This window comes from Schistocerca nitens, chromosome 8 (assembly GCF_023898315.1).
Source record: "Schistocerca nitens isolate TAMUIC-IGC-003100 chromosome 8, iqSchNite1.1, whole genome shotgun sequence".
NCBI lineage: Eukaryota > Metazoa > Arthropoda > Insecta > Orthoptera > Acrididae > Schistocerca > Schistocerca nitens.
This window is the reverse complement of record NC_064621.1, coordinates 595,788,161-595,814,664: the sequence shown is the minus strand read 5'-3', so window position 1 is coordinate 595,814,664 and position 26,504 is coordinate 595,788,161. Positions and strand designations below refer to the sequence as shown.

The 26,504-nt window shown below is 41.9% G+C and overlaps 1 protein-coding gene across 1 annotated transcript in view; it reads right to left on the bottom strand.

Moving 5' to 3' along the window:
* Window positions 1–26,504, bottom strand: part of LOC126198520 (myotubularin-related protein 6) — a 454,460-nt gene that overhangs the window by 146,705 nt on the left and 281,251 nt on the right. The window contains exons 3-4 of the mRNA XM_049934906.1: window positions 5,746–5,908; window positions 4,075–4,232 (exon numbers count right to left, since the gene is read on the bottom strand). Coding sequence (XP_049790863.1) covers window positions 4,075–4,232; window positions 5,746–5,908 — 321 coding nt within the window. The remainder of the gene's footprint in view (window positions 1–4,074; window positions 4,233–5,745; window positions 5,909–26,504) is intronic.

The window sequence follows — 26,504 nt, the reverse complement described above, 5'->3', positions numbered from 1 at the left end:
AATAGGGATACTTCATTTTAGTTGGTATCAGCACTGCATTAGAATACTGCTTTGAATAAATGAGCAATAAATGTTACATTCAGATCACTGTGCAGAGCATATTCAGGACAATGTTGTCATCCGGAGAAACAAAACTCGCATTCTATGGATTGAAGCATCAAATGCTGGATCCCTTAATCAGGCATGTAAGTTATAAAACTTGAAAAGGGAAATGGATAGGTTAATGTTAAATATAGCGGGAATTAGGTAAGTTTGGTGGCAAGAGGAACAGGGCTTCTAGTTATGTGAGTAGAGTGTTATAAATACAAAATCAGATAGGGGTAATGCAGAAATGGGTTTAATAACAAATAAGAAAACAGGAATGCAGGTAAGTTACTATGAACAACATAGTGAAAGCATTATTATAGCCAAGACAGACACGAAGCCCACATCCGCCACAGTTGTATAAGTTTATATGTCAACTAACTCTGCAGATGAAGAAGAGATTGGAAAAAAAGTATGATGAGATAAAAGAAATTATTCAGATAGTTCAGGGGGATGAAAATTTAATAGTGATGAGGGGACTGGAGTTTCATAATAGGAAAAGGAAGAGAAGGAAAAGTAGTGAAAGAATATGGACTGGGGGAAAGAAATGAGAACAGTTTATGTGTGAAGAGACCTGGATGCCAGGTTTCATATTAACTATACAATAGTAAGGCAGATTTTGAAATCAGATTTAAAATTGTGCGATATTTCTAGGCACAAATGTGGATTCTGACCACAACTTATTGGTCATCAACTCTAGATTAAAACTGAAAACATTGCAAGAAGGTAGAAAATTAAGAGTTGGAACCTGGATAAGCTGAAAGAACCAGAGGTTGTTGAGCGTTTCAGATAGAACACTAGGCAACAGATGACTGGAGCAGGGCAAAGGAACACAGAAGAAGACAAACAGGTAGTCCTGAGAGATGAAACAGTCAAAGCAGCAGAGGTTCAAATAGGTAAAAAGACAAGGCCTGATAGAAATCCTTGCATAACACATGAGACACTGAATTTAACTCACGAAAGCAGAAAATACAAAAACGCAATCGATGAAGCACGCAAAAGGGAATACAAGCATCCCAGACAATCGCACAAGGAATTGATATGAGTCAGGCAAGGGTCCTATGCATTCTCCATCAACATAGGTTCCATCCCTATCGCATCTCTCTCCATCAAGAGCTGCATGGAAACGATTATGGGAATCGTGTTAACTTCTGTACACAGGCATTAAGACAGGATACCCTGGATGTATCATGTATCTTGTTTAGTAATGAAGACAAATTTACCAATCATGGCCATGTAAACTGCCAAAACATGCGCTATTGGTCTGTAGGCAATCCCCATTGGCTTTGTCAGGTGGAACGTCAGCTCCATGGAGCGTAAACATGTAGCGTGGGGCAGTGAACCATCAGCTCATAGGCCTGTTTTTCTTCAACAGAACACCGAGCATGCTGAAGTATCACAGCCTCGTAACAGGCCATTGTCCACAAATGCTAGAAGACATTCCTCAGCAGATAAGGAAGAATCTGGGGTAGCAACATGGCTGTCCAGCTCATAGTGCACAAAGTACTACAATATGTGTTCACAAATAGTTTCCAAATTGTTGAACTGGATGCAGACGACCTGTACTTTGGTCAGCCCATTCCATGGATTTGACCGCTGTAGACTTTTTTTCTGTGAAGAAAGCTGAAAGATGCTGTCTACGAGGACATACCAACCATACTCGATGATATGCAATGATGTATTACTGCAGCCGACTTTGACATCTCTGCTGAAATGCTAGAACGTATGCAGCAATCATTCCGTGTATTGCCACTGGCGGTTGTCATTTTGAACACAATCTGTCATGGTCAGTTGTCTCATTACTGGTCACAATCCACACAACTAGTGTATGTACTTGTGTTATTCTTTCTTTAATGCGTGCTGTCATAGGTGATGTACAAGTGTCAGTGTTGGAACTTTTCAAAATACAATATCTCATAAATGACTCGCAATATAATCCTTCAACAAACATGACTGACATTCCAATTTACCCTACTTTTAGTTTGTAGTCATCAATAGGCATTGTTCCATTTATAAACTGTATTTTGGCACAAAAAATACACTTTCTAAGTATTATTACGATCTGTTGGTTGGCTAACATACGAGCCCTTGACTATCAATCCATTCTGTGAAAACCACACATCAACAAACTTTCGATATCCGCAATATTTCCGGTGGAAGTTTTAGGTGATTCACCCTGTATATCTACTATCTTTATTATTCATGATTCCCATCTGCAGCGAATAAACGAGGGAATCCAAATTTCTAGTCCTTTAATACATCCATGTCTGATTATTGTAATTCCCCCCTCCCCCCAACAGCAGTTTCCTCCCACTATGTCTCTTCTTATTTCATTAATCTGCAAACTTATCATTGGTATCATTCTCTGGCTTCTGTAATCTTAAGGAAACCTTTCACCTCAATTTCAATCCGCTCCCTGTAATTACAGACTTATTCCAATTTCCCTCTTTTACAATCGTTAATATACAACTTGGATGTCTTACATGTACATTTACAATGGAGTTCTAAATATCTTGTGGAAATCTGTATAGGATTTGAAAGGCAAGTGGGAGAACCAAGTGACAAGTTGACAGTCGACAGTGTGAGGAACGCGCCTGGCAGTCACGGACCTAGAAGGGAATGCCATGAAACAGCCGACACTGGGGAAAACAGCGGAAGTGGGCGCAGACGGAAGATGGAACACCTGCCGACCAACTGACACGATCACGCTGGAGAAGGTCGGAACGGTCACCAACAGCAAAAATGCAGCCTGTCAACAGCTACGAATGTGCCTGGTGGGCGCAGACCTAGAAGGGAATGCCACGAAACGGCCGCCACCGGGGAAAACAGCAGAAGCAGATGCAAACAGAAGACGGAACATCTAGGGACCAACTGACATGGTCGTTCAGTTACAGGAAGCAATTGATGAAGACGCCGAGGTACAACGTTGAAATATTGTGTTAAAAAAATGCAGACCACTGGCAATACATCCGATTCAACAAAATGTCACAAAATTGCCGGAATGGTCTAAGAAATTACAAGCTGAAAATTGTTTCTTTATTACCACAACTAATATTTCAAAGGTGAGAAAGACTTTTAAAGGATGTACATCACATATCTCATAAAACACAACTTATAACAACATGTTACTATGAAGGAAGGGAAGCAGCAATATTAAGGTTTAATGTCCTGTCGGCAACAAGTTGTTAGAGAGACAACCCATCCTCACATTAGAAAATTAAGGGAAAGGAAATCGATCAAGTTCCTTCAAAAGGAACCTTCCAGCATTCACCTTAAGTGATTTAGGAAAATCATAGAAAACTTAATCTGGATGGCTTCACTGGGTTTGAACCATTGTACTCTGCAATACGAGTCTTGCGTCCAACCACTGCGTGACCATACTTGGAATGTCACTATGTTTCTAGGTCAGTAACAAATCTGGATAACCGGCTCTGACATTTCAACAGGGTACTCGCAGATCACTCGCTGTAAGAAAGAGTGAACCAAACAGTAATCTTGGATACTGTGTCTTCACATATGCCAACTGACTTCAAAGAGCAATACATACTCTTTCTGCTAAACATAACACATTTGAATCTTTTCTCTATAATTAAATTAATAATTAAAATAGACTATGACAATCTTTTTACTCAGTTAACCTATCACTCTTCCTGTCTATTTTTATTCTCTTTATTACCTTTTTATTTATCTTTATCTATAAAATTCCATGCTTGTTTATTGCATGCTTTCAGCAAGATGTTCAGCTTTTTTCTAAAGATCTTTACATCACCCACCACCAAGGAACAAAAATTATAGCCAGGAAGTCAAATACTTAAGCTTACACAGTGCCCTTTTTGACGTGCAGGACCTTCGGTACAATTTTACTCATATGGGTGTCAGTTTGTGAATTGACATTTGCTTATTTCTTCATGAGGTAATTATCTGTAACAAACACCTGCACTTGATATATCATGTCCTCAGATAATTCAAAATTGAGCAGCCTCTGCAAACCTCATAGTCTTTGTTGAGCAACGTTAGACTCCACTGGTCATTAGGCACCCTCATGCGTTGATACTCTGACTGTAAGTCAAAAAAGTTCCATCCTGCTTGTTTTGGAATGTCTTCTGTACTGGACGTATAGTGAAAGCAGTACAGGTCTTCAATGTGAACTGAAAAAGAAGAGAGTAAGTTATTTAGTTGGTTCCATGTTCTATAACTCACTTTCATAAGGAACACTACTCTGTGAAACGTGTCAATTGTTGAACAGTTAAGACATATTTATGACACACATTATCAGAATCAACAACAGTTTAAAAACTGCTCAGCTAATAAGTGTCTATGAGTTTTAGTTAATATTCTCCACAGTATAAATAGATAGGCCTAAAAGACATTGCATTGGTGTTTGAACTTGCACACATCATTTCAACTTACTTGCCTGTTTAAATCAATAATCAGCCTACACATTATCCTTATCATATCTAGAAAAGAAAATTGGCCAAACACATGGACTTACTATCTTCTAGAAACTGACAACTGTCTTTATGGAAAAGGTAGCTGAATATGATGATACAGAAACATTCTTGAAAGTTTAACCAAATGCATTTCTCCATCTCCACTCTACAAATCACAACTACGAAATGTGTGGCATTTACATATAACCAGATAAGAACCTCCATAAAATTGTCATTTGTGATTTCCTCTGTTAATACTTCCCAGTGGTTTTTTTAACAATGGTAATTGTATTATCTGCAAAACCAGTTAGTTCTGTTTTATGTTCAAAAGTGTAGCCATACAGAAGAACATAACAGAAAAGATACTGAAAAAATCATTTTTGCTCCTCAAACAATCCTAACTTGTAGAGCATAAACCTATAAACTACACGTGAAAATCTGTCCCAAAAAAGGACCTGAATCCTGATTTACTGCTTTTTGTGAGCAGGAAAATATGGTTTGAGGCATGGTCTGGCACAAATTTTCAGTTGTCACTGTTAAGCTTATTAAAATGCCAATTTTTCTAAGTGATTTTTCACCAATACCATTTCATGTCTTTACATCATTTCTTCTCCATCAATCCCTTCTTCATTTCATTTCAATACATTCAATTAATTTCATATAATAGAATACTTTTGCTGTAAATGATATAAAATCACTGTACAAGTCTATGATCATCATTATCACTTGTCAATATAATGGTCCATCTTGAGCGCTATTTTTACATTTATTTTATTAAATATACGTCTTACACATTTGGCAATACATCATCATATTTACAAGTGTACATGTGAATCAATGAGATACAGCATATTGAGACTTTAAATGTTATTCTGATTGTAGCTGCCACCGAAACATGTTCAGTTGTTAATTCTTAAAAAGTAAAATTAGAAAATAGCACTCAAGATGGATAATTATACTGACTAGTACTTACTTTGCCACATGCAACATGTATTATGCTTTATACAATTTCTAGGATAACTCAGCTTGTCATACACCATCAACATACACAACATGTTATTAGTTTCCATTCGTGGTTGTCTGAAATACATAAGTATGAAAGACCAAAGAAAGAACTGACGACTACCCATTCACCATTACCATTTATGCCAACCATGTACCTAATTTTCACCTATATTATGCATCCATTATTAATAAAGGAGAGATATTTTGTAACATTGTTGCAACTCACCAGGCAATGAGAGTTTCTGTAATGTGCAGTAAATTTCATGACAGTCTCTTTCCTTCGGCACAACAAATGTTACTGACAGGAAAGTTTTACATCTTATCTGCAATGGTGACCCAGTTGTTGTAAGTGGCAGTTTCTCCACCGTTGCTATATGGTTGTGAAGGATCTGTCAAGAAAAAAGGAAAGCAATTGTTTTATGTCACTTTACACAGCAAATTGTTTCATCATTTGCTACAAATTGCATTACTGCGTCTGTTCTCATGACGATTTATTACCTTCTGTTACAAAGATAGAAAGAAAAATTCACATAATTTCAATAGGAATGATTTTTTCTTTCATTATTACCTCACTTGCCTAGTTTTAAGAGGAAACAAATATAAAGAATGTAACATTTGCACATTTTTTTTCTGAATACTCTCTTTTAACACACACTACATACATTCTTTGAAAACTTCTATTGTCTATGCATCAACATGCTCTCATTATGCTGAGAAATTTGAATATATCTACCAACAGTTGCCAAATAAATTACTGTAAATTCCACTGTTGTTGTATTTGTTATTGTTGTTGTTTTTGTTGTCTTCAGTCCAAAAACTGGTCTGCTGCAGCTCGCCAGGCTACTCTACACTGCGCAAGCCTCTTCATCTCAGAGTAACTACTGCAACCTACATTCTTTTGAATCCGCTTACTGTGTTCATCTCTTGGTTCCCTTTTACAATTTTCACCTCCCACACTTCCCTGCAATATTACATTCACGATCCCTTGAGGGCTCAGTCTGTGTGCTATCAACCAATCCCTTCTTCTAGTCAAGTTGTGCCACAAATTTCTTTTCCCATCAATTCTATTGAGTACCTCCTCATTAGTTATGTCATCAACCCATCTAATCTTCAGTATTCTTCTGCAGCACCACATTCTCTTCTTGTCTGAACCGTTTATCATCCATGTTTCACTTCCAAACATGGCTACACCCCGTACAAATACTTTGAGAAACGACTTCCTGAGACTTAAATCGATACTCGATGTTAACAAATTTCTCTTCTTCAGAAACTTTTTCTTGCCATTGCCAGTCTACATTTTATATCCTCTCTACTTCAACCATCACCAGTTATTTTGCTGCCGAAACAGCAAAAATCATCTACTACTTTAAGTGTCTCCTTTTCTAATCTAATTCCCTCAGCATCACCTGGTTTAATTCAACTACATTCCACTGCTAAATGATAATAGGAGATTTCAATTGGAAAGTAGAACAAAAACCAAATAATGATTATTCACTGAGGAACTTTGCACTTACATAAACTAATCAAAAACCTCATTTCAGCATATTATGCCCTCTGCCCATGAACCATGGACCTTGTCATTGGTGGGGAGGCTTGCATGCCTCAGCGATACAGGTAGCAGTACCATAGGTGGCAGTACCATAGGTGCAACCACAATGGAGGGATATCTGTTGAGAGGCAAGACAAATGAGTGGTTCCTGAAGAGGGGCAGCAGCTTTTTCAGTAGTTGCAGGGGACATCAGACTGGATGATTGACTGATCTAGCCTTGTAAGATAAACCAAAATGGCCTTGCTGTGCTGGTACTGCAAACGGCTGAAAGCAAGGGAAAATCTACAGTCATAATTCTTGCCAAGAACATGCAACTTTACTGCGAGGTTAAACGATGATAGTTGTTCCCTTGGGTAAACTATTCCGGAGGTAAAATAGTTCCCCATTTGGATCTCCGAGTGGGGACTACTCAGGAGGATGTTGTTATCAAGAGAAACAAAACTGGCGTTCTACAGATCAGAGTGTGGAATTTCAGGTCACTTAATTGGGTAGGCAGGTTAGAAACTTTAAAAAGGGAAATGGATAGGTTAAAATTAGATATAGTGGAAATTAGTTAAGTTCGATGGAAGGAGGAACAAGACTTCTGGTCAGGTGAATATGCGTTATAAATACAAAATCAAATAACAGTAATGCAGGAGTAGGTTTAATAATGAATAAAAAAACAGGAGTGCAGCTAAGCTACTACAAACTACATAGTGAACGCATTATTGCAGCCAAGATAGATACGAAGCCCTTGCCTACCACAATAGTACATGTTTATATGCCAACTAGCTCCACAGATGACAAAGAGATCGAAGAAATGTATGACGAGATAAAAGAAATTATTCAGGTAGTGAAGGGAGATGAGAATTTAATAGTCATGGTGGACTGGAATTCAATAGTAAGAAAAGGACGACATGGAAAAGTAATAGGTGAATATGGGATGGGGTTAAGGAATGAAAGTGGAAGCCACCCAGTAGAATTTTGCACAGAGCATAACACTTGGTTTAAGAATCAAGAAAGAAGACTGTATACATGGAAAAGGTGTGGAGGCACTGGAAGGTTTCAGATAGATTAATATATAATGGTAAGACAAAGATTTAGGAACCATGTTTTAATTGTAAGATTTCCAGGGGCAGATGTGGACTCTGACCACATCTATTGGTTATGAACTGTAGAATAAAACTGAAGAAACTGCCAAAAGGTAGAAATTTAAGGAGATGGAACCTGGATAAACTTGAAGAACAAGAGGTTTTAGAGAGTTTCTGAGGGAATATTACAGAGCGACTGACAACAGGGAAAGAAATACAGTAGAAGAAGAATGGGTAGCTTTGAGAGATGAAATAGTCAAGGCTGCAGGGGTTCAAGTAGGTAAAAACACGAAGGCTAGTAGAAATCCTTGCTTATGAGAGGAGATACTGAATTTAATAGATGAAAGGAGAACATATAAAAACACAGTAAATGAAGCAGGCAAAAAGGAATACAAATATCTCAAAAATGAGATCAACAGGAAGTGCAAAATGGCTTAGCAGGGAAGGTTATAGGACAAATGTAAGGATGTATAGTCATGTATCACTAGGAGTAACACAGATACTGCTTACAGCAAAATTAAAGAGACCACTGGAGCAAAGAGAACCACTTATGTAAATACCATGAGCTCAGATGGAGCTCTAAGCAAAGAAGGGGAAGCAGAAAGGTAGAAGGAGTGTATAGAGGGTCTATACAAGGGCAATGTACTTGAGGGCAATATTATGGAAATAGAACAGGATGCAGATGAAGGCAAAATGGGAGATATGATATTGTGGGAAGATTTTGACAAAGCACTGAAATACCCAAGTCAAAACAAGGCCCTGGGAGTAGACAACATTCCATTAGAACTATTGACAGCCTTGGGAGAGTCAGCCCTGACAAAACTCTACCATCTGGTGAGCAAGATGTATGAAACAGGCAAAATACCTTTAGACTTCAAGAAAAATATAATAATTCCAGTCCCAAAGAGAGCAGGTGTTGACAGGTGTGGAAATTACCAAACTATCAGCTGCATAAATCATAGTTACAAAATACTTACACGAATTTTTTACTGACAAATGGAAAAACTGGTAGAAGCCAACCTTGGGGGAGATTAGTTCGAAATCCGTAGAAATGTTTGAACAAATGAGGCAATACTGACCCTATGACTTACCTTAGAAGATAGATTAAGGAAAGCGAAAATATGTTTCTAGCATTTGTAGACTAGAGAAAGCTTTTGACAACGTTGACTGGAATACTCTCTTTCAAATTCTGAAGGTGGCGCGGGTAAAGTACAGGGATCAAAAGACTATTTACAGTTTGTATAGAAACCAGATGGCAGTTATAAGAGCCGAGGGGCATGATACGGAAGCAGAGGTTGGGAAGGAAGTAAGACACGATTTGTAGCCCATCCCCAACGTTATTCAATCTGTACATTGAACAAGCAGCAAAGGAAACAAAAAAAAAAAAAAAAAAAAAAAAAAAAAAAACTTGAAGTAGTAATTAAAATCCATGAAGAGGAAATAAAAACTTTGACATACTTGTTTTGTAAATAAAATTGCCTTTTCCTGCTGCCACTTAATTTATTCATCCCAGACACATTTCTCCTTTTTCTTGTTCTAAGGGCATCATCAGTGGGATCTATAACGATACAGTTTTGTTGTTTTTAGATTATTAAACAGTTCAACTTCCCAATTTTTTATGTAAAAAATCAGTTACTTATGATTTGCTGATCTGCATTTCCTCTCATCTGATCTGGACGTCGCACTACCACTTTATTACTGACATAGAAGAACAACTTTGCGTTCTGACCTTCTTCACACTGTTCACCATGTTTCTACTTTTTTGTGGTGTACTATTGTTTTTTGCCACTTGATATAACAATCGAGAACAGTGGAGAATAATACACCACAAAAAAGAAGAAGAAACATGGTGAACTGTATGAAGGAGGCCAGAATGCAAAGTTGTGCTTATATGTCAGTAATAAAGTGGTGGTGCGACCTCTGGACCAGATGAGAGGAAACACATATCAGCAAATCTTAATTAATTGATTTTTTTAAATAAAAAATTGTGAAGTTGAACTGTTTAATAATCTAAAACAACAAAACTGTATTGTTATAGATCCCACTGATGATGCCTTAGAACAAGAAAAAGGAGAAACACATCTGGGATAAATAAATTAAGTGGCAGCAGAAAAGGGCAGTTTTATTTACAAAACAAGGATTTCTATGCTTGCTGTGGAGGATGGCCACGCAAACGATCTTGTGAAAAACTTTGAGGTTTGCCAATGACATTGTGATTCTGTCAGAGGCAGCAAAGGGCCTGGGAGAGCAGCTGAACGGAATGGACAGTGTCTTGAAAGGATGATATAATATGAACATCAACAAAAGCAAAATGTGGATAATGGAATGTAGTAGAATTTAATCAGGTGATGCTGAGAGAATTAGATTAGGAAATGAGACACTCAAAGTAGTAAATGAGTTTTGCTATTTGGGGAGCAAAACAACTGATGGTCTAAGTAGAGGGAATATAAAATGCAGACTGGCAATGCCAGGAAAAGTGTTTCTGAAGAAGAGAAATTTCTTAACATCGAGTATAGATTTAAAGTGTCAGGAAGTCGTTTCTGGAAGTATTTGTGTGGAGTGTAGCCATGTATGGAAGTGAAACATTCACAGTAACTAGTTTAGACAAGAAGAGAGAAGCAGCTTTCGATGTGTGGTGCTACAGAAGAATGCTGAAGATAAGATGGGTAGACCATGTAACTTATGAGGAGGTATTGAATATAATTTGGGGGAGGGAGGGGGGGGGGGGAGAAGAGGAATTTGTGGCACAACTTGACTAGAAGAAGGGATCAGTTGAGAAAATGTTCTGAGGCATCAAGAGATCACCAATTTAGTATTGGAGGGCAATGAGGAGGGTAAAAATCATAGAGGGAGACCAAGAGATGACTACACTAAGCAGATTCAGAAGGATGTAGGTTGCAGTAGTTGCTTGGAGATGAAAAAGCTTGCAGAGGATAGAGTAGCATGGAGAGCTGCATCAAACCATTCTCTAGACTGAAGACAACAATAACAACAACAACATTTTTGGAACTTTGCACCTACGTAAACTAATCAAAAACCTCATTTCAGCATATTATGCCCTCATTAATATCTCCCATAGGATCTCTTCTCATTGCTTTTGCATATGAGATTCAGGAAAAATGACTATTTAAATGCCTTTAAGTGCCCTGCAATTAGTCTAATTTCATCTTTGCAGTCCCTATGAGAATGGTAAGTACAGAGCTGCAGTATATTTATACTCACTGTGGTTCTTGTAACTTTGTAAACGGGCTTTTGTGGAATTATTGGTGTCTGTCTTCAAGCATCTGTCAGTTCAGATTCAGATCTTTCAGCATTTCTGTGACACACTACCGCAGCTCATAAAAACTTGTCACAAATCATGCTGTTCTCCTTTGTATATATTTGATAACCCATGTTAGTCCTATCTGGTATGGATCCCACACTTGAGCAACAGACAAACTGACTGCACTTCACAACAACCTGCTAATGAACCAAAGCCTGCCACTGGCTTTATCTGGGACTGAGTCTACATGATCTTCAACAGAAAAATGAATGTGATTGGATAGATAAAAGAATCTACTCACCAAGCGGCAGCAGGGGAACACACATATAAAAAGGTTTAACTTATGCAAGCTTTCAGAGCCAGTAGCTCCTCCTTCCGGCAGAAAACTTGAAGAGGAAGAGTGGTGAAGGAAAAGGGTTGGAGAGGTTTAGGAAAAGGGGTACAGCTTGGAAAAGTCTCCCAGAACCCCAGGTTAGGGGAGACTTACCAGATGGGATGAGAAGGAAAGACTGATTGTTGGGGACTGCACCGGACGAGATTTGAAAACATCAGAGATAAGGTGAATGTGGGACAGAAATTACTACTAAAACACTGTGCACGAGTTAATAACATTAAAAGGCCAAGTGCACTGTATGTAACAGATGTGCGACAGGGGGGGAGGGGGGGGGGGGAGGACAGGTCAGAAAATGGAAGATGTAGTAAACAAAAAATGTAACAGATGTGCGAGGGGGAGGGGGGGAGTAGAAAACTAAAATGGACTGAAAAAACGAGTAGTTACTGTGAAGAAATGCTGAGACGGAAGGAATTAAAGTAAATTAAGGCCAGGTGGGTGGCGAGTAGCAAGGAAATAATGTGGTGTTTGTTCCCCTCTGTGGAGTCCAAAAAAGTCTGTGGAAGAATCCAGATGGCACGTGTGGTGAAACAGGCACCAAGGACACGACTGTCATGTTGTAGAGCATGCTCTGCAACAGGATATTGTGTGTTGCCAGGATACACCCTCTGCCTATGTCCATTCATCCTAACTGATAACCGGGAGGTAGTCTTGCCGATTTAAGTGGCTGAACAGTGTTAATGTAACTGCTGATATATGACGTGTTGTTTCACTGGTGGCTCTCCCTTTGATAGTGTATGTTTTGCATCAAAGGGAGAGCCACCTGTGAAATGGACACATCACAGATAACTGGTGCCAAGACAATGTTCTGCAGTAGCTGATGTGCATGGCTGTTGCAAGGGTGTGATGCTTCTGCTCAATACACTGTCCTGATAGTCTGACCAATACATGACATGACACAACTGCAAGGAATACAACAGAAACAGGTCTTACATAAACCAAGAGCACCCTTAACAGCACTTAAAAGGATACTAATCTTAGATGGAGGTTGGAAAACACATTTCACATCATATTTCTGAAAAATACAACCAATCCTGCTAGAGACACTCCCTGCACAAGGAAGAAATGCCGCAGACCTTGATGCCGACTTGGTATTATCATCACTCATCTGGTGCACAGTTGCTTATTAACAGAATGGGCACATCTGATCTGCCTTTCACTACATCCATTGTGACGGAAGATGACCTCAAGATGGATTAACTCATCTGACAGACTCTCAGGATCTGCAAAGACATGGGCCCTGGAACCAAGGTAAGGGGTACCCCTTCACACTAAGCTGGATGGTGACCACCATCAGCTTGTAGATACAAATCAACGTGAGTGAGCTTCCTATAAACAGCAATCTCAACGTGCGTATATGCTGGGACAAACTCGGGTCTCACCGCATTTTCCAACTCCAAATTCAGTCTCATTCCTGAGGTATCATTTCTTAACATGATCCTCTATTTCCTACTGTTCAGATATGACTCCATCCATGCTCGCCAAATGTCTCTAATGCCACACCACTTTAGTTTCCCCAGCAAAATTTTATGATCTACACAACCAAAGGCCTTGGGAAGAGTACATAAAATGCCAACATCATAATTTTACTTATTTAATTTTATCAAAACTGAATTTAAGAAATCATATGCAGCTTTCTCTGTAGAGAAACTGTGCTACTGTTAAAAGGGTATTCTCAGAAAAGTGATTCAGTGATGCATTTTAAGCTACTTTATTCAATATGTTTGGGCAACGGCCTTGCCGCAGTGGATACACCGGTTCCCGTGAGATCACTGAAGTTAAGCGCTGTCTGGCGTGGCCGGCACTTGGATGGGTGACCATCCAGCCGCCATGCGCTGTTGCCATTTTTTGGGGTGCACTCAGCCTCGTGATGCCAATTGAGGAGCTACTCGACCGAATAGTAGTGGATCCGGTCAAAGAAAACCATCATAACGACCGGGAGAGCGGTGTGCTGACCACACACCCCTCCTATCCGCATCCTCAACTGAGGATGACACGGCAGTCGGATGGTCCCGATGGGCCACTTGTGGCCTGAAGACGGAGTGCTTATTCAATATGTTTGAGAACATGCAAAAGCGGACCTATACTACTCATAGATGTCACTTGCTTATCTCCATTTTTATAAATGGATGTTACTATCGCATTCTTCCATCTTTCAGGAAATACACCCTGACTCATCCACCAAGGAAGAGGGTGGGGGGACAAGTACCAATTTAGCATAAGATTTTAAATTCTTATGTTTTGATAATTAAAAGATGTACAAGCTGTCACTTTTTGGGATTAACTGAAGTATTCGATATCAATCTGCCAACTCATGACCTTACAACCTTATCTACATTTTGGAGAATACTACAGATAAGTTTGTCAGCATGACCTACATTCCAAAAACTAATACAAAACAAAAAAAATACTATAAGTGTTGTGTGCTTCTTTCTTTTGCGTAAGTATGAAATCAGACACCACATCAGCTTACTTTCTGGAATGAAGCTGATACCTAGTAACAGCCGGTTCAAGCTGACCCTTTTTGTTTCACCACTGATTTTTTAAGTGTGTGACACTTATTCAGCAGCTCTGCCTTCTGGAAACATTTAGCCTTAAAACAAACATGATAATATTGGCAATCACAGGGATTGGACAGAGTATGTACTGGTTACAAGGAATACTTGTGGAAATTAATTGTGCACATAACCTCTTACCAGAAACTTTTGATGAGCCGTTCATGTGTCAATGGTGCAACCATGTTAAGGGCATCACATCAACCACAATCATGTGCAGTTACTCCATTTTGCTGAGTGACTCCTGAATCTCTGCATTTGCATGTTTGACAGAACATTTCACCCAAAGGTTGTCACATCAGTCAAGGACCGACACATTCTTCAGATCAGTATGCAAAGCATTCCCAGTGATCTACCTGATGTCATCCTTAGTTGGATAGTTGGGGTTATGCCCCAAACTGTTCCTATCTCTGCCTTAAAAGTCAATGTGTGACCTCCTACGTAAAGGCCTTTCATGAGAGAACCTAAATTACAATGATGTCACTGAACTTTGCTCTTGGGTAAAAAATGATTGGTATCTTGGTATTCTGTACCCCCCATGACTAGCCCCCAGCAGAAGTACCTTCTATGCCTTTTAATGCTCTGATAACTACAAATACCATCACATTTGTCCTTGCCTCGTCCAACAGTTTATGAGCTCATTGGGTTTGATGAGTAGTTGATCAGTTTGCTGGTCCGGCAGGTAAAATACAAGGTTATCAGTCCAACAGTCCCGGTCCAAGTAGTGTTAATGTTATCAACCAGAAACTGGATTGAATTGTAATAGTATTCACGACTGGTAAAATCGAGACAATGAAAGCAATACTGAAGCCAGAGATCAGATATAATTTAAAGAGAGATAAAAGTGAGAGTCAGGCCAGTATGTAGGCCACAGAACAGACGAGGGCTCCCCCACGGTTTATCTGTGGCACAAGACCCTAAACTCATATCTGACCCCCCCCCCTCTCAATGAAGAGCTAAGACAGTAACAGAATGAATAATATCTTCTAGCAGCTAGGAGATTTGTAACATCAGGTGAGAGGGCTAAAAACATAATGATGGTCAGATGAACCAACAACAGTAAAATAAGTTGGGAGCTATGATCAGGTCAGTAGATGCAGTTTAGTGTCCCTTGAAGCTCAACATGCGATGGGGAGCATCCTGCCCACAACTGTGATATCCCTGGTCCCTTATAGTTAAAGTATTACAGACGAGAGCAAAATCCACTCTCTCTGTGGAAGCATAAAAATTTGCTCAATTGTTCTTTCGTCATAGGGTAGTATCAAGGATTAGGAATTGTTAAAGTCTTATCTTCAATGAAGTGTCATCTCTAAAAAGTAAAAGAAGGATGACCAAGTAGTTGGTGAGGAACTACTATTGTGCGCCTCCAGGACTAGCAAGAAGTGTAAGAAACCACAATCCCAACCACTTTGCCCCCCCCCCCTTTCCCAGAAAAAGCAGTTTAAAACATATATCTGAGAATAAACACCACTTTTCAGAGGAAACATAGAACCAGTTGAACTGTCCGTATGTCATACACAATAGAGGCACAGAACCTGGAAGACCATGCTTGGTATGGAGAACTAGGAGGAGGGGGTTTCCACCAGAATGTGAGGTACTGTGTTTGTTTCTGCAATCACAACATGGGATGGCTCATAACATAAGATAAAACCTTGGATTAGTCTGGTATGATCAGTACAGAGGTGGCATAGGAAGGTGGATTGCTTCCTGGAATACTGCTATGCAGCCATTGTCTCCTTAATAGAGGAGAGTTTATTGGTGGGAGGGAGGGGAGCTGGGCAGTAGCAAATCACATGATGTTCCATCTACTAGTAAGTAGACGAGTAAAGGTCTTATTTGCACCTGCAAATTCAAGCTTGGGATAGTCAAAGTGAATATTGGGCAAGTAACTAATTTTTTTTAACCTAAACAGTCAGCCAATTCATTACCTGGGATCAACTTGGGAACCACAAAAAGACAACTCAGCTGGTATCATAAGTAAGGTAAGAGAGAAGATTGTTAACAGCAGTTATGACAAGTATACAAGAGTAATATCAATCAATAAATTGAAGACTGCTTATGTAGCCACTACAAATAAATACACAGTTGAAGAAGATATGTTTAATAAAACATAGGGCTGTATCAATGGCTACCAGCTCTCTTGTAAAAATTCTACATGCCCCAGCAATTAATGTTGTTGCCAACGGACTTGGAGATGCAAAAGCATATCTACATCTACATGTACACACAGACTCGGCAAGCCACCATACATTACGTGTTGGAGGGCACGCTGTACCACTGCTGGTCACTTCCTTTCTTGTTCCACTTGCAAATAAAGTGAGGGAAAAATGGCTGTATATATGCCTCCAAATGGGCCCTAATTTCTCTTATCTTATTTTGATGATCCTTTTGTGACACATATGTTGCTGACAGCAGAATCTTTCTGCAGTCAGGATCAAATGCTGGTTCTCTAAATTTCCTCAATGGTGTTTCTCAAAAAGAATGTCACCTTCCCTCCAGGGATTCCAATTTGATTTCCTGAAGCATCTCCGAAATCCTTGCATGTTGTTTGAATCTACCGGTAACAAATCTACCAGCCCACCTCAGAATTGGTTCAGTGACTTCCTTTAATCTGATCTGATGTGGATCCCAAAAACTTGAGTAGTACTCAAGAACAGGTCCCGGCAGCATTACACGGGCTCCTTTACAAATGAACCACACTTTCTCAAAATTCCCCTAATAAACTATCCTTGTTGTGTGCCAAAATCTCGTTTCAATATCTCGAACCGTTTGGGGAGATATGATGTATGTTACGAATATTTCATTCTTGCAAGCATGTGGTCGGAAGTGAATGTGCTACATAAATTCCATTTTCTCGAGATCGGAGACAGGCAGACACTTCCTGCCAAGTCTAAAGGAAAATTCAGTATCTTCTCTAAATTTCATTCGTAGCAACATACAGTGTAATTTTCATCGAATGAAAATCATAGCGACCTCCATTTTTTTTTATTGCCAACTTTTTCGAGTTTCGCGCAGCTTACATGCGAATATCACAAGAAATATGACCATTAGCGAGATGATAGGCACTTCACCATAAAGCTGCCAAGTAAAGCTATGCGCAATGTAAAAATCTTTTTTTTACTGAATAGTTCCTGTATAATCGTGTGGGAAAGACTGTAGAGCACACGGAGTGGGCACTGCAGAAAGCTACTACACAGCGCTGAACTCGGGACACTAGGACGACGGCTTGTGTTCTGACCTCATCGAGCAGTCTGACCATTCCCCGCCATGCTGCACTCAGGGCGTAGCCCACTACGATAGCTACAGTGTACAGTCTTTCCCGGGTTTCGGAAGTGAAATTAAAACTGCCTCTTAAAATGACGGGAAATTCAATAAAATACCATGGATTTACCCAACTCAGGCCATCGTTAAAAGTTTAAAATGGCGTCACATTAAACATTTATTGTGTATGTATCCCATGACAGGATAGGAAGAACTGCGTCATTATTTGAACAAATGTGGGACACGCACTGTGGAGGACCACCTCCATGATCGGCTCCAACACGTGATCCCGCGTGCAGCCCAGACCAAGTCTGGCAGCAGAACTAACAGCCGCCATCCGACGGGGCAGCACGCAGAGAGGGTCGCGGGTCACAGCCGTCAGCCATGTAAACTATACACATCCAATGCACGACCCATTGTATAACCGGATCAGAATAACAAAGTGATTGACGTCTAGCTGCTCATGAGGCTGCAACCACAGCAATAGCCAATCAGAAAACGCTGTTAGCCGCGCCTCCGGTTCACCATTGTCAAATCTCTCAGCTACTGCAGGCAGCGGCTACTGTAGCCAGTTGTAGACGACGCTCGCACCCGCTAACGTAAACAGTTGTGGTTCGTTTCGTTGAGCGCTTTGTTCATCTGTGCGGCGAGTTTAATTTGCGCTATAGTGTGTCTAAAGCTTCTAGTGGAGCTGTGCAGACACGTGAGTGTGTGTGCTCTGTGCGAGAATATTTCGAGAGAGAGAGAGAGAGAGAGAGAGAGAGAGAGAATGGAGCAACTCTATTGCCACTAATGAAAGTAGCCGAGAGAACTGCAGACGCTTTTAAAATACACAAAAATACTGTCGTCAAAATTTGTAAGGAGAAATTCTGTGCAGAAGGGGAAGTGCCTGTTCACCCAAACTGCGGACACCCGAAAAGGACAGAACGACGTGTAACAAACTTGGACTCTTTTCAACAAGATTCCATTCGTCGCCATATATACGGATATTACGAGAAAAAAGAACATCTAATTATTAAAAAACAGTGTGTTACTCTTCGCGAGGCAGAGTTATTCAGACACAGCAAAACGTCTTTGTTAACGGTTGTCAGAGCCCTCGGTTTACGCTATAAAAAAAATCAATGGACGGAAAACTATAATGGAGGGAGGCGACATTGCAGCGTGGCGTTGTCGATTTTTAAGAACTATACTCAAAGTCCCATTTCAAGACATTGTGTGGCTCGACGAACCCTCGAGAAACGCCGGTCATTCTGTCAGAAAAGAGTGGACAGATGATAAAATATGTGGAATTTCTGCTGTTCCGGTGGTAAAGGGCGCAAGTATTGTCTTGCAAGCTGAAACTGTCTCCTCATTTACAAATCGAGGAAAACTAACAACTACGTGAAGGGGCAGCTACTGGAAAACGTAAATCGGCTGTCTGTCATTGTAATGGATAATGCCCCCACATTATTCAGTTATTAAAAATAAAACTCCAACTATGGCAACGAAAAAAGCCGATATTGCTGCATGGTTGAAATGCTACAACGTGAACATTCGGGACGATATATGTATGGCGGAGCTCATGGAAATAGTGAAGCAAAATAAGCCATAGTTTCAACAGTATGTTGTGGACGAGGTAGCTAAAGAACACGGCCACAGGGTTCTTAGCCTTCCACCATACCACTGGCACTTTAAAGCGATCGAAACGATTTGGGCGCAAATTAAAAATTACGTGGCAACAAATAACAAAAGCTCCACTGTGGCAGAAATTTAAAGGTTGTTAGAGGAAGCATAGGCACAAATAACGCCAAAAGTGGAGAAATGTTGTACGCCACACAGAAACAGTTGTTAAAGAGTTGTGGAAATGTGAAGTGTGTGTGTTGTGAAGAGTAATATACTCGTAGAAAATATAATTGTATCCTTGGGCAATTCCAGCGGCTCGTCCGCGGACCAGGCCTCAGATAACGACAGTATTGAGGAAGAAAGTAATTCTGAACTCAGTGGCATTTACCCTTTGCCTTAATTCGTCTTTATTTTTGTGTTTGTATTTGGTGTTATTGACTGAATGGTGTGTAAATCTTATCTCATTGTTAAGGAATACTCCTCTGCACAAGCATAACACTCTGCATACACACGACAGTGATTGCTAAGTACTCAAACAGTTTATATTATTTTAATGCCCTTAGTTATTGTATTTATACGAACGATTCAGATCCATTCTAACACCCCTTACGTATCGAATACGGCAATTGAATGTTATTCATTCTGATTATTGTAAAAACAGTGGTCCTCCTGTTGCTTTTGTTGAGATATACGAATAACAGGAACACCATATCATTTTACACACGGGAGTCCGTTTGTTAAGCCACAACGATCCTGGAAAGCGAAATCGATACTGCACATGAAAAGGCGGTGTGAGAAGGTAGTCCAGTAAGAAACAGCGCCACTGTCACTGTTATAGCCACATGGCTCGCGCGTGCGCACCCGGAAACCTACAACATCGCCTCCTTTCACACTCAATTGTGCCTCGCTGTCAATCACTTTGATATTCTGATCCGGGTATAGCCACCTTGTCCCGACTTGTGCTGCTGGTTCCTCGCTTGATGCGAAGTGTGGGCCGTGCTAGGCATTCCACAGGCATCTAGCCATGTGACATCACCGGGTGCGTGCTGCGGGCTTCTTGTCCCATCCACAGCCCTGCGAAATTGCACGACACACGGGTTACGGTTAAATTACCCGTCAGGCTGCAACCTGCAGGGTGTTGTGTCAGGACCAGCCAGTGCCCCGTCATGCCGTTTATAGAATGAGGACAGATGCTTGTCATCTATTGACCACTACGAGCAGAGACCCACCACAACCTGTGCGTTCTAACACATCATTTTCAGACGTATTTCTAAGGCTACACAATTTTACACTTCACTGTGTTCTGGTTTTAGAACTGGATGGCAACATGTCCAAACAGCACAGAGCCAACTGTGCTGCTGGATTGTGATGTGTTAATTAAGTATGTAACATTTGTGGGAGCTATTTCAGGCCACTTAGTCATCTGGAATATTTCTAGGAAAATGACGTTATTAACACTCCAGCACAAAGTCAAAGATTTCAACACAAAATTCACGGGAATTGCAGTCTGATAGCGCTGTTGGGTTGAATTGTACCGACACAATCTGACCTCATTGGCATGGCTGGGAACTGTGAATGACAGGCTAACTTGTGAAAACTTTGACGTTGCAACTATTAATAGCCCCATATCGGCACGATCGGCATCTGAGTGACACAGATCTCGTACAGACCTGTTATGGTAAGTCTATGGCCAGCCCACAGCCCTCGTGGAACTGTACTTCACTGATTTCAGTACAAAATTCAATGTTTCCCACGCAAATTTCACACATTCGCTACCCCATCTGTAATCCTACCCTCTGGACACGGAGGTCGGCCGGGCAGGGTATCACGTGGCGACACCATCAAAGAGGATCTCAGAGTCAGCGAAGCAGAAGACCGTTTCCCTTTGTTTGACTTCTTGGAGCCTTTCCAGTTGGCAGGGGAAGATTCAGATGTTTGTTGGCTGGAGGACCGTAGACAGTCTTCGTGGGAGTAGTCCTCTTGTCCTTTCTGGTCTGCTGGTTGTGTAGCAGGTGACTTCGCTCCGGGAGGCGAGTGTTTGGTGGCTTGTTGCACAGCTGGATGGGCAGACGGCGATGCTACCATGACACTGGGTGTTTTCACAAACACATCGCGGAATCTGAAGTCGCATGTCTGTGTGGCCATGTCCTTCATGGAACGAGATGTAGCAAGAACAGTAATACAAGAGCCAGACAGTAGAACACAGGGTTTGCAATTAGCCAATAACTTGTGAGCGACCGGGTAAGGCACTTTTTCCTTTATCCGGATCTCCTGGACAGCACACTCATCGAGATACACGGAACAATCTCGAGAGGAGGCGGCATGGTCGCCACTGCAGTTGAAACAGTAGGGAGAAGGAGGCGAACAATCGAACTCGTGCACATCTCTACCACAGGTTACACATTAGTGGGGGGAGGGGGGGGGGAAGAGGCCGGCGACACCCCACTCTACATTGTTGCCAAATTTATTCAAGGTGGCGGTGATGGATCGTCAATGACGTCATGGCGGGAAGTTCAAATTTTGGCTGGAAAATAGGTCAATTGGAATACCCCCACTAACCTAACCCCGTTCCATCCACTCCCACTACCCTGCCTCCCCAAGAAAATGGCGGGAAGTTCAAATTTTGGTGGAAGGAAGGTCACTTGCGCTACCTCCACTAACCTAAAAAAGTTGCAGGGAAAATAGGTCACTTGAGCTACCTCCACTAACCTAAGTCATCCAACCACCACCTCTTCCTTCGAATTGGCGGGAAAAAGACTCAGCCTGTGATGGGCTGCTAGATGCGAGGGACGTAAGTCTTTATTTTGCATGTAGTGTTTATTTAAACAATTTGAGTTGTCATAGGCAGTAGCTCCATCCAGTGTGTTCACCATGAGGTCCAGACGCCAACTGACCTATTACCTTACTGCCACCAGAGGGCGCTGTCGTCCCATGGCGGTCTGGGGAAAAATGGCGGGAAAAGGACTCAGTCTGTGTCCAGCTGAAGAACGAGTATACGAGAGAAGAACGAGTATACTTTATTTGTTTTCAGTGGGAAGTTGGAACAATTTATTTAGGAGCAGGTTTCACATAGGTTATTTATTACACCAACATAAAACACTCGCCCTGGCACGTGCTTGGGGTCACACTACATAACCTAAAGACCTGCAAACTACTCATAAAGTGGAGTGATGTACTAGCGACACATGGTACAGTATGTACCAGTCCCGTGGGAGAGTCCACCAATTGTACTGAACTTGCTTCTGACTGGTCGGCATATTCGGGTGCTAAGTGCCGAAATGACAATATCTCATAGTTACCCTAGGAGTCTATCGTTTTTGTTTATTAAATTACACTAGTTTTGAGAAACACAGGAGTAACGATACTGCAACCGATGTGCTTCGGGTCGCTCTGGCGCGCCTGGGAGACGAAGTACTTCGGCTGCACTAGTCACTCTGTTCTGGAGGGACGGACATGTCGTACTCTGTATCGTAAGTTGGATGGAAAAGTTACCGTACAATTAAGAACGCTATTTCGAGTGTTGTAAAAGACAGTGTAAAATGAATGAATATTTAAATAATGAGAAGTGTTGCCTACCATCACTGTCAGTACTACAGATCTTGCCCTCTGTAGATACAGAGACTAACATGAGCAAGTGGTAGCCCATAAAAAGCACAACCATAGGTTCGAGATGACAGCATAGCAGCCTCTGCCGAAGAAGATCCCCCGACCGACAAGCTGTCTTCTGCGCTGGGGGGGACAACTTTAGAAGACGACAGGTTAAAGACTCTTATTCAATTTCTACAGATCTCTCCAGCTCCCAGATCTGACTTTCAAAGAACGCATACTTCATAAAGCCTCTTTTTATGTCTTTCTTTGAGTTCCTGACAATCACTTCTATAACCTGTCATTGGTTCCACAAAATCTACTGTACTTTTTCTGACCTTCAAAATATTTTGAATTCTTTGTATCAGTTGCAGAGATGACCACCCTCCCCAATCCTCAGACACGCGGTAGCAAGATACGGCGGGTTTCCACGAAGTGGACGACCACAGCCTCCACAAACTGGGTCGTCGTTTGTGCACCGAGGGGACATATAGTCGAAGCATTGGCATTTAAAGCACTCCATCAGCTGTGAGAAATATGACTTCGCATTACAGTGGTAGACCATGATTTTGTCTTTCTCAGGCAGTTCCTTCTCAAAAGTGAGGATGATTGTTCCTGTGCCAACTTTGTTGTCTGATGGGCCTCAATGTAATGTACATATCATGCAAAGTGGATTCCTGGCTTCTCCGAGTGTTCGTGTAGTCCATCTGGCCGCAGCAATAAGTTCTGGTGAAAAATTAAACAGTCTATCATGTTCAGGCTCTTATGGGAACAAGAACATAACCAACTTCTTAAAAAATTTTTTACAACACAATAACACTCATGACTGGGTAGGATTAGCTGTTTTAATTAAGGGGGGTAGGACGTCAAACGGGCCGACCTGGAGCAGGAGGACTTTTTTTTTTTTGTTTTAGGGCGCAAAACTGCTATGGTCATTAGCGCCCGGTCCGTGACTTAGGAAACAGTAAAAACCGAAAATGGAAACCAGCAGACATGGGAACGAAACTCAAAAAATTGGAGAAACTAAAAGCAGAAGGAAGGCTTAAAAATCCACTACAGAAAGGGGTTGGTTGTCCCAAAAAAAAACTTCAAATGACTGGCGTCATTTCACTGGCACTAATAAACTCGAGAACGCGATCGGCCGAGCGCGTGTCATCTGCTAAAATGGACGATATATCAGGCGACAGCTGTAGACGGAAGCGTAACGGAGTAAAATAGGGGCACTCAATGAAAAGGTGTCTTACCGTCCACAGCTGAGAGCAGTGGGGACAGAGTGGGGGAGGATCGCCGCTTAAAAGATGTCGATGGCTAAAAAAAACAGTGCCCTATCCGGAGTCTAGTTAAAATTACCTACTACCGACGACGCGTTCGGGAGGAAGAGGTCCAAGCACAAGGAATAGCTTTCACGTCCCGCAATTTATTATGGGGAAGTGTCGACCAATGTGCGTGCCATAAAAGAACAACTCGACGACATAAAACGCTCCGTAGATCGGTGAAAGGAATCGATTGAATAGCTGGCCGAAGAAGAGAGACTGCAGCCTTGGCCGCTATATCGGCCGCCTCATTTCCACAGATACCAACGTGTCCCGGGAGCCAGAGGAACGCCACCGAGACGCTCCCCAGGTGGAGCAAGCGCAGACAGTCCTGAATCCGGTGGACCAGAGGGTGGACAGGGTAAAGAGCTTGGAGACTGAGGAGAGAGCCGAGAGAATCTGAGCAGATTACGTACTGTATCCACTGATGGCGGCGGATGTAGTGGACAGCCTGTAGAACAGCGTAAAGCTCCGCAATATAAACCGAACACTGGTCGGGAAGCCGAAATTGATTTGGGGTGTCGCCAAAAATATAGGCACTCCCTACACCTAACGATGTTTTCGAGCCATCAGTGTAAATAAATGTGGCTTCCTTCATTTGTGCACATAGAGCAGCAAATACCCGACGATAAACAAGTGAAGGGGTACCATCCTTGGGAAATTGACAAAGGTCACGGAGCAGGCAGCTCCGGGGACGGAGCCAAGGCGGTGCTGTACCCCAAGTTGTCAAGAAGGTTTTAGGAAAGCGAAAGGAAAGAGAATGGAGCAGTTGACGGAAGCGGACTCCCGGTGGTAGCAGGGAGGAGGGGCGGCCTGCATACACTACATCAAAGGAGGCGTCGAAAAAAATGTCATGGGCTGGATTAGCAGGCATGGAAGCCACATGGCTAGCATAACGACTCAGAAGGACTGCTCGCCGATTGGACAGCGGAGGTTCAGCAGTCTCAGCATAAAGGCTTTCCACAGGGCTGGTGTAAAAAGCTCCAGACACTAAACGTAATCCACGGTGGTGGATAGAGTCGAGACGACGAAGAATAGACGGCCGAGCAGAGGAGTAAACGATGCTTCCACAGTACAATTTCGCGCGCACTAAGGCGCGATAGAGGCGGAGAAGGACCACTCGGTCCGCTCCCCAGGAGGTACCATTCAGGACACGGAGGGTGTTGAGCGATTGCAGACAGCGAGCCGAAAGATAGGAAACGTGGGGGGACCAGTTGTTTTCTGTCAAACATAAGACCCAAGAATTTAGCGACGTCCGAAAACGGAAGGTTGACAGGTCCTAGATGTAAGGAGGGTGGAAGAAACTCCTTACGTCGCCAAAAATTAACACAAACGGTCTTAGTGGGAGAAAAACGGAAGCCGGTTTCGATGCTCCAAGAGTAGAGGCGATCGAGACATCCTTGAAGACGTCGTTCAAGAAGGCTGGTCCGTTGAGAGCTGTAGTAGATCGCAAAATCGTCCACAAAGAGGGAGCCCGAGACATCAGGAAGGAGACAATCCATAATAGGATTTATGGCAATGGCAAACAGTACAACACTTAGCACGGAGCCCTGGGGTACCCCGTTTTCTTGGGAGAAAGTACGGGAGAGAGTAGTGTTCACCCGCACTCTAAATGTGCGCTCTGCCATAAATTCGCGAAGAAAAAGGGGCAACCGACCTCGAAAGCCCCCAAGAGAACAGTGTGCGGAGGATGCCTGTCCTCCAACAGGTATCGTATGCTCTCTCCAGATCAAAAAATATTGCTACTGTTTGGCGTTTCCGGAGCAAATTGTTCATGATATAAGTGGAGAGAGAAACAAGATGGTCAACTGCAAAACGATGCTTTCGGAAACCGCATTGGGCAGGTGTTAAAAGACTGCGGGACTCCAGCCTCCAAGCTAAACAGCAATTCACCATACGCTCCAAAACCTTACATACACTACTCGTGAGAGAAATGGGGCGATAGCTAGAGGGGAGATGTTTGTCCTTTCCAGGTTTCGGAACAGGAACGACGATAGCTTCCCGCCATCGTCTGGGAAAAGTACTGTCGGTCCAAATTCGATTATAAATGCGAAGGTGGTAACGCAGACTATGGGTTGATAAATGCAGCAACATTTGGATGTGGATACCATCCGGTCCTGGGGCGGAAGAGCGAGAAGAATAGAGTGCATGTTGGAGTTCCCGCATGGAGAAAACAGTATTATAGCTTTCGCGATTTTGAGAGAAGAAAGCAAGAGGTTGCACTTCCGCTGCACGTTTCTTCGGGAGAAACGCTGGCGGGTAATTTGAAGAGCTCGAAATCTCAGCAAAGTGTTTACCCAAGGAGTTAGAAATTGCGACGGGGTCCACTAACGTATCACGCGCGACAGTGAGCCCAGAGACCGGGGAGAAACTAGGCGCGCCAGATAACCGTCGAAT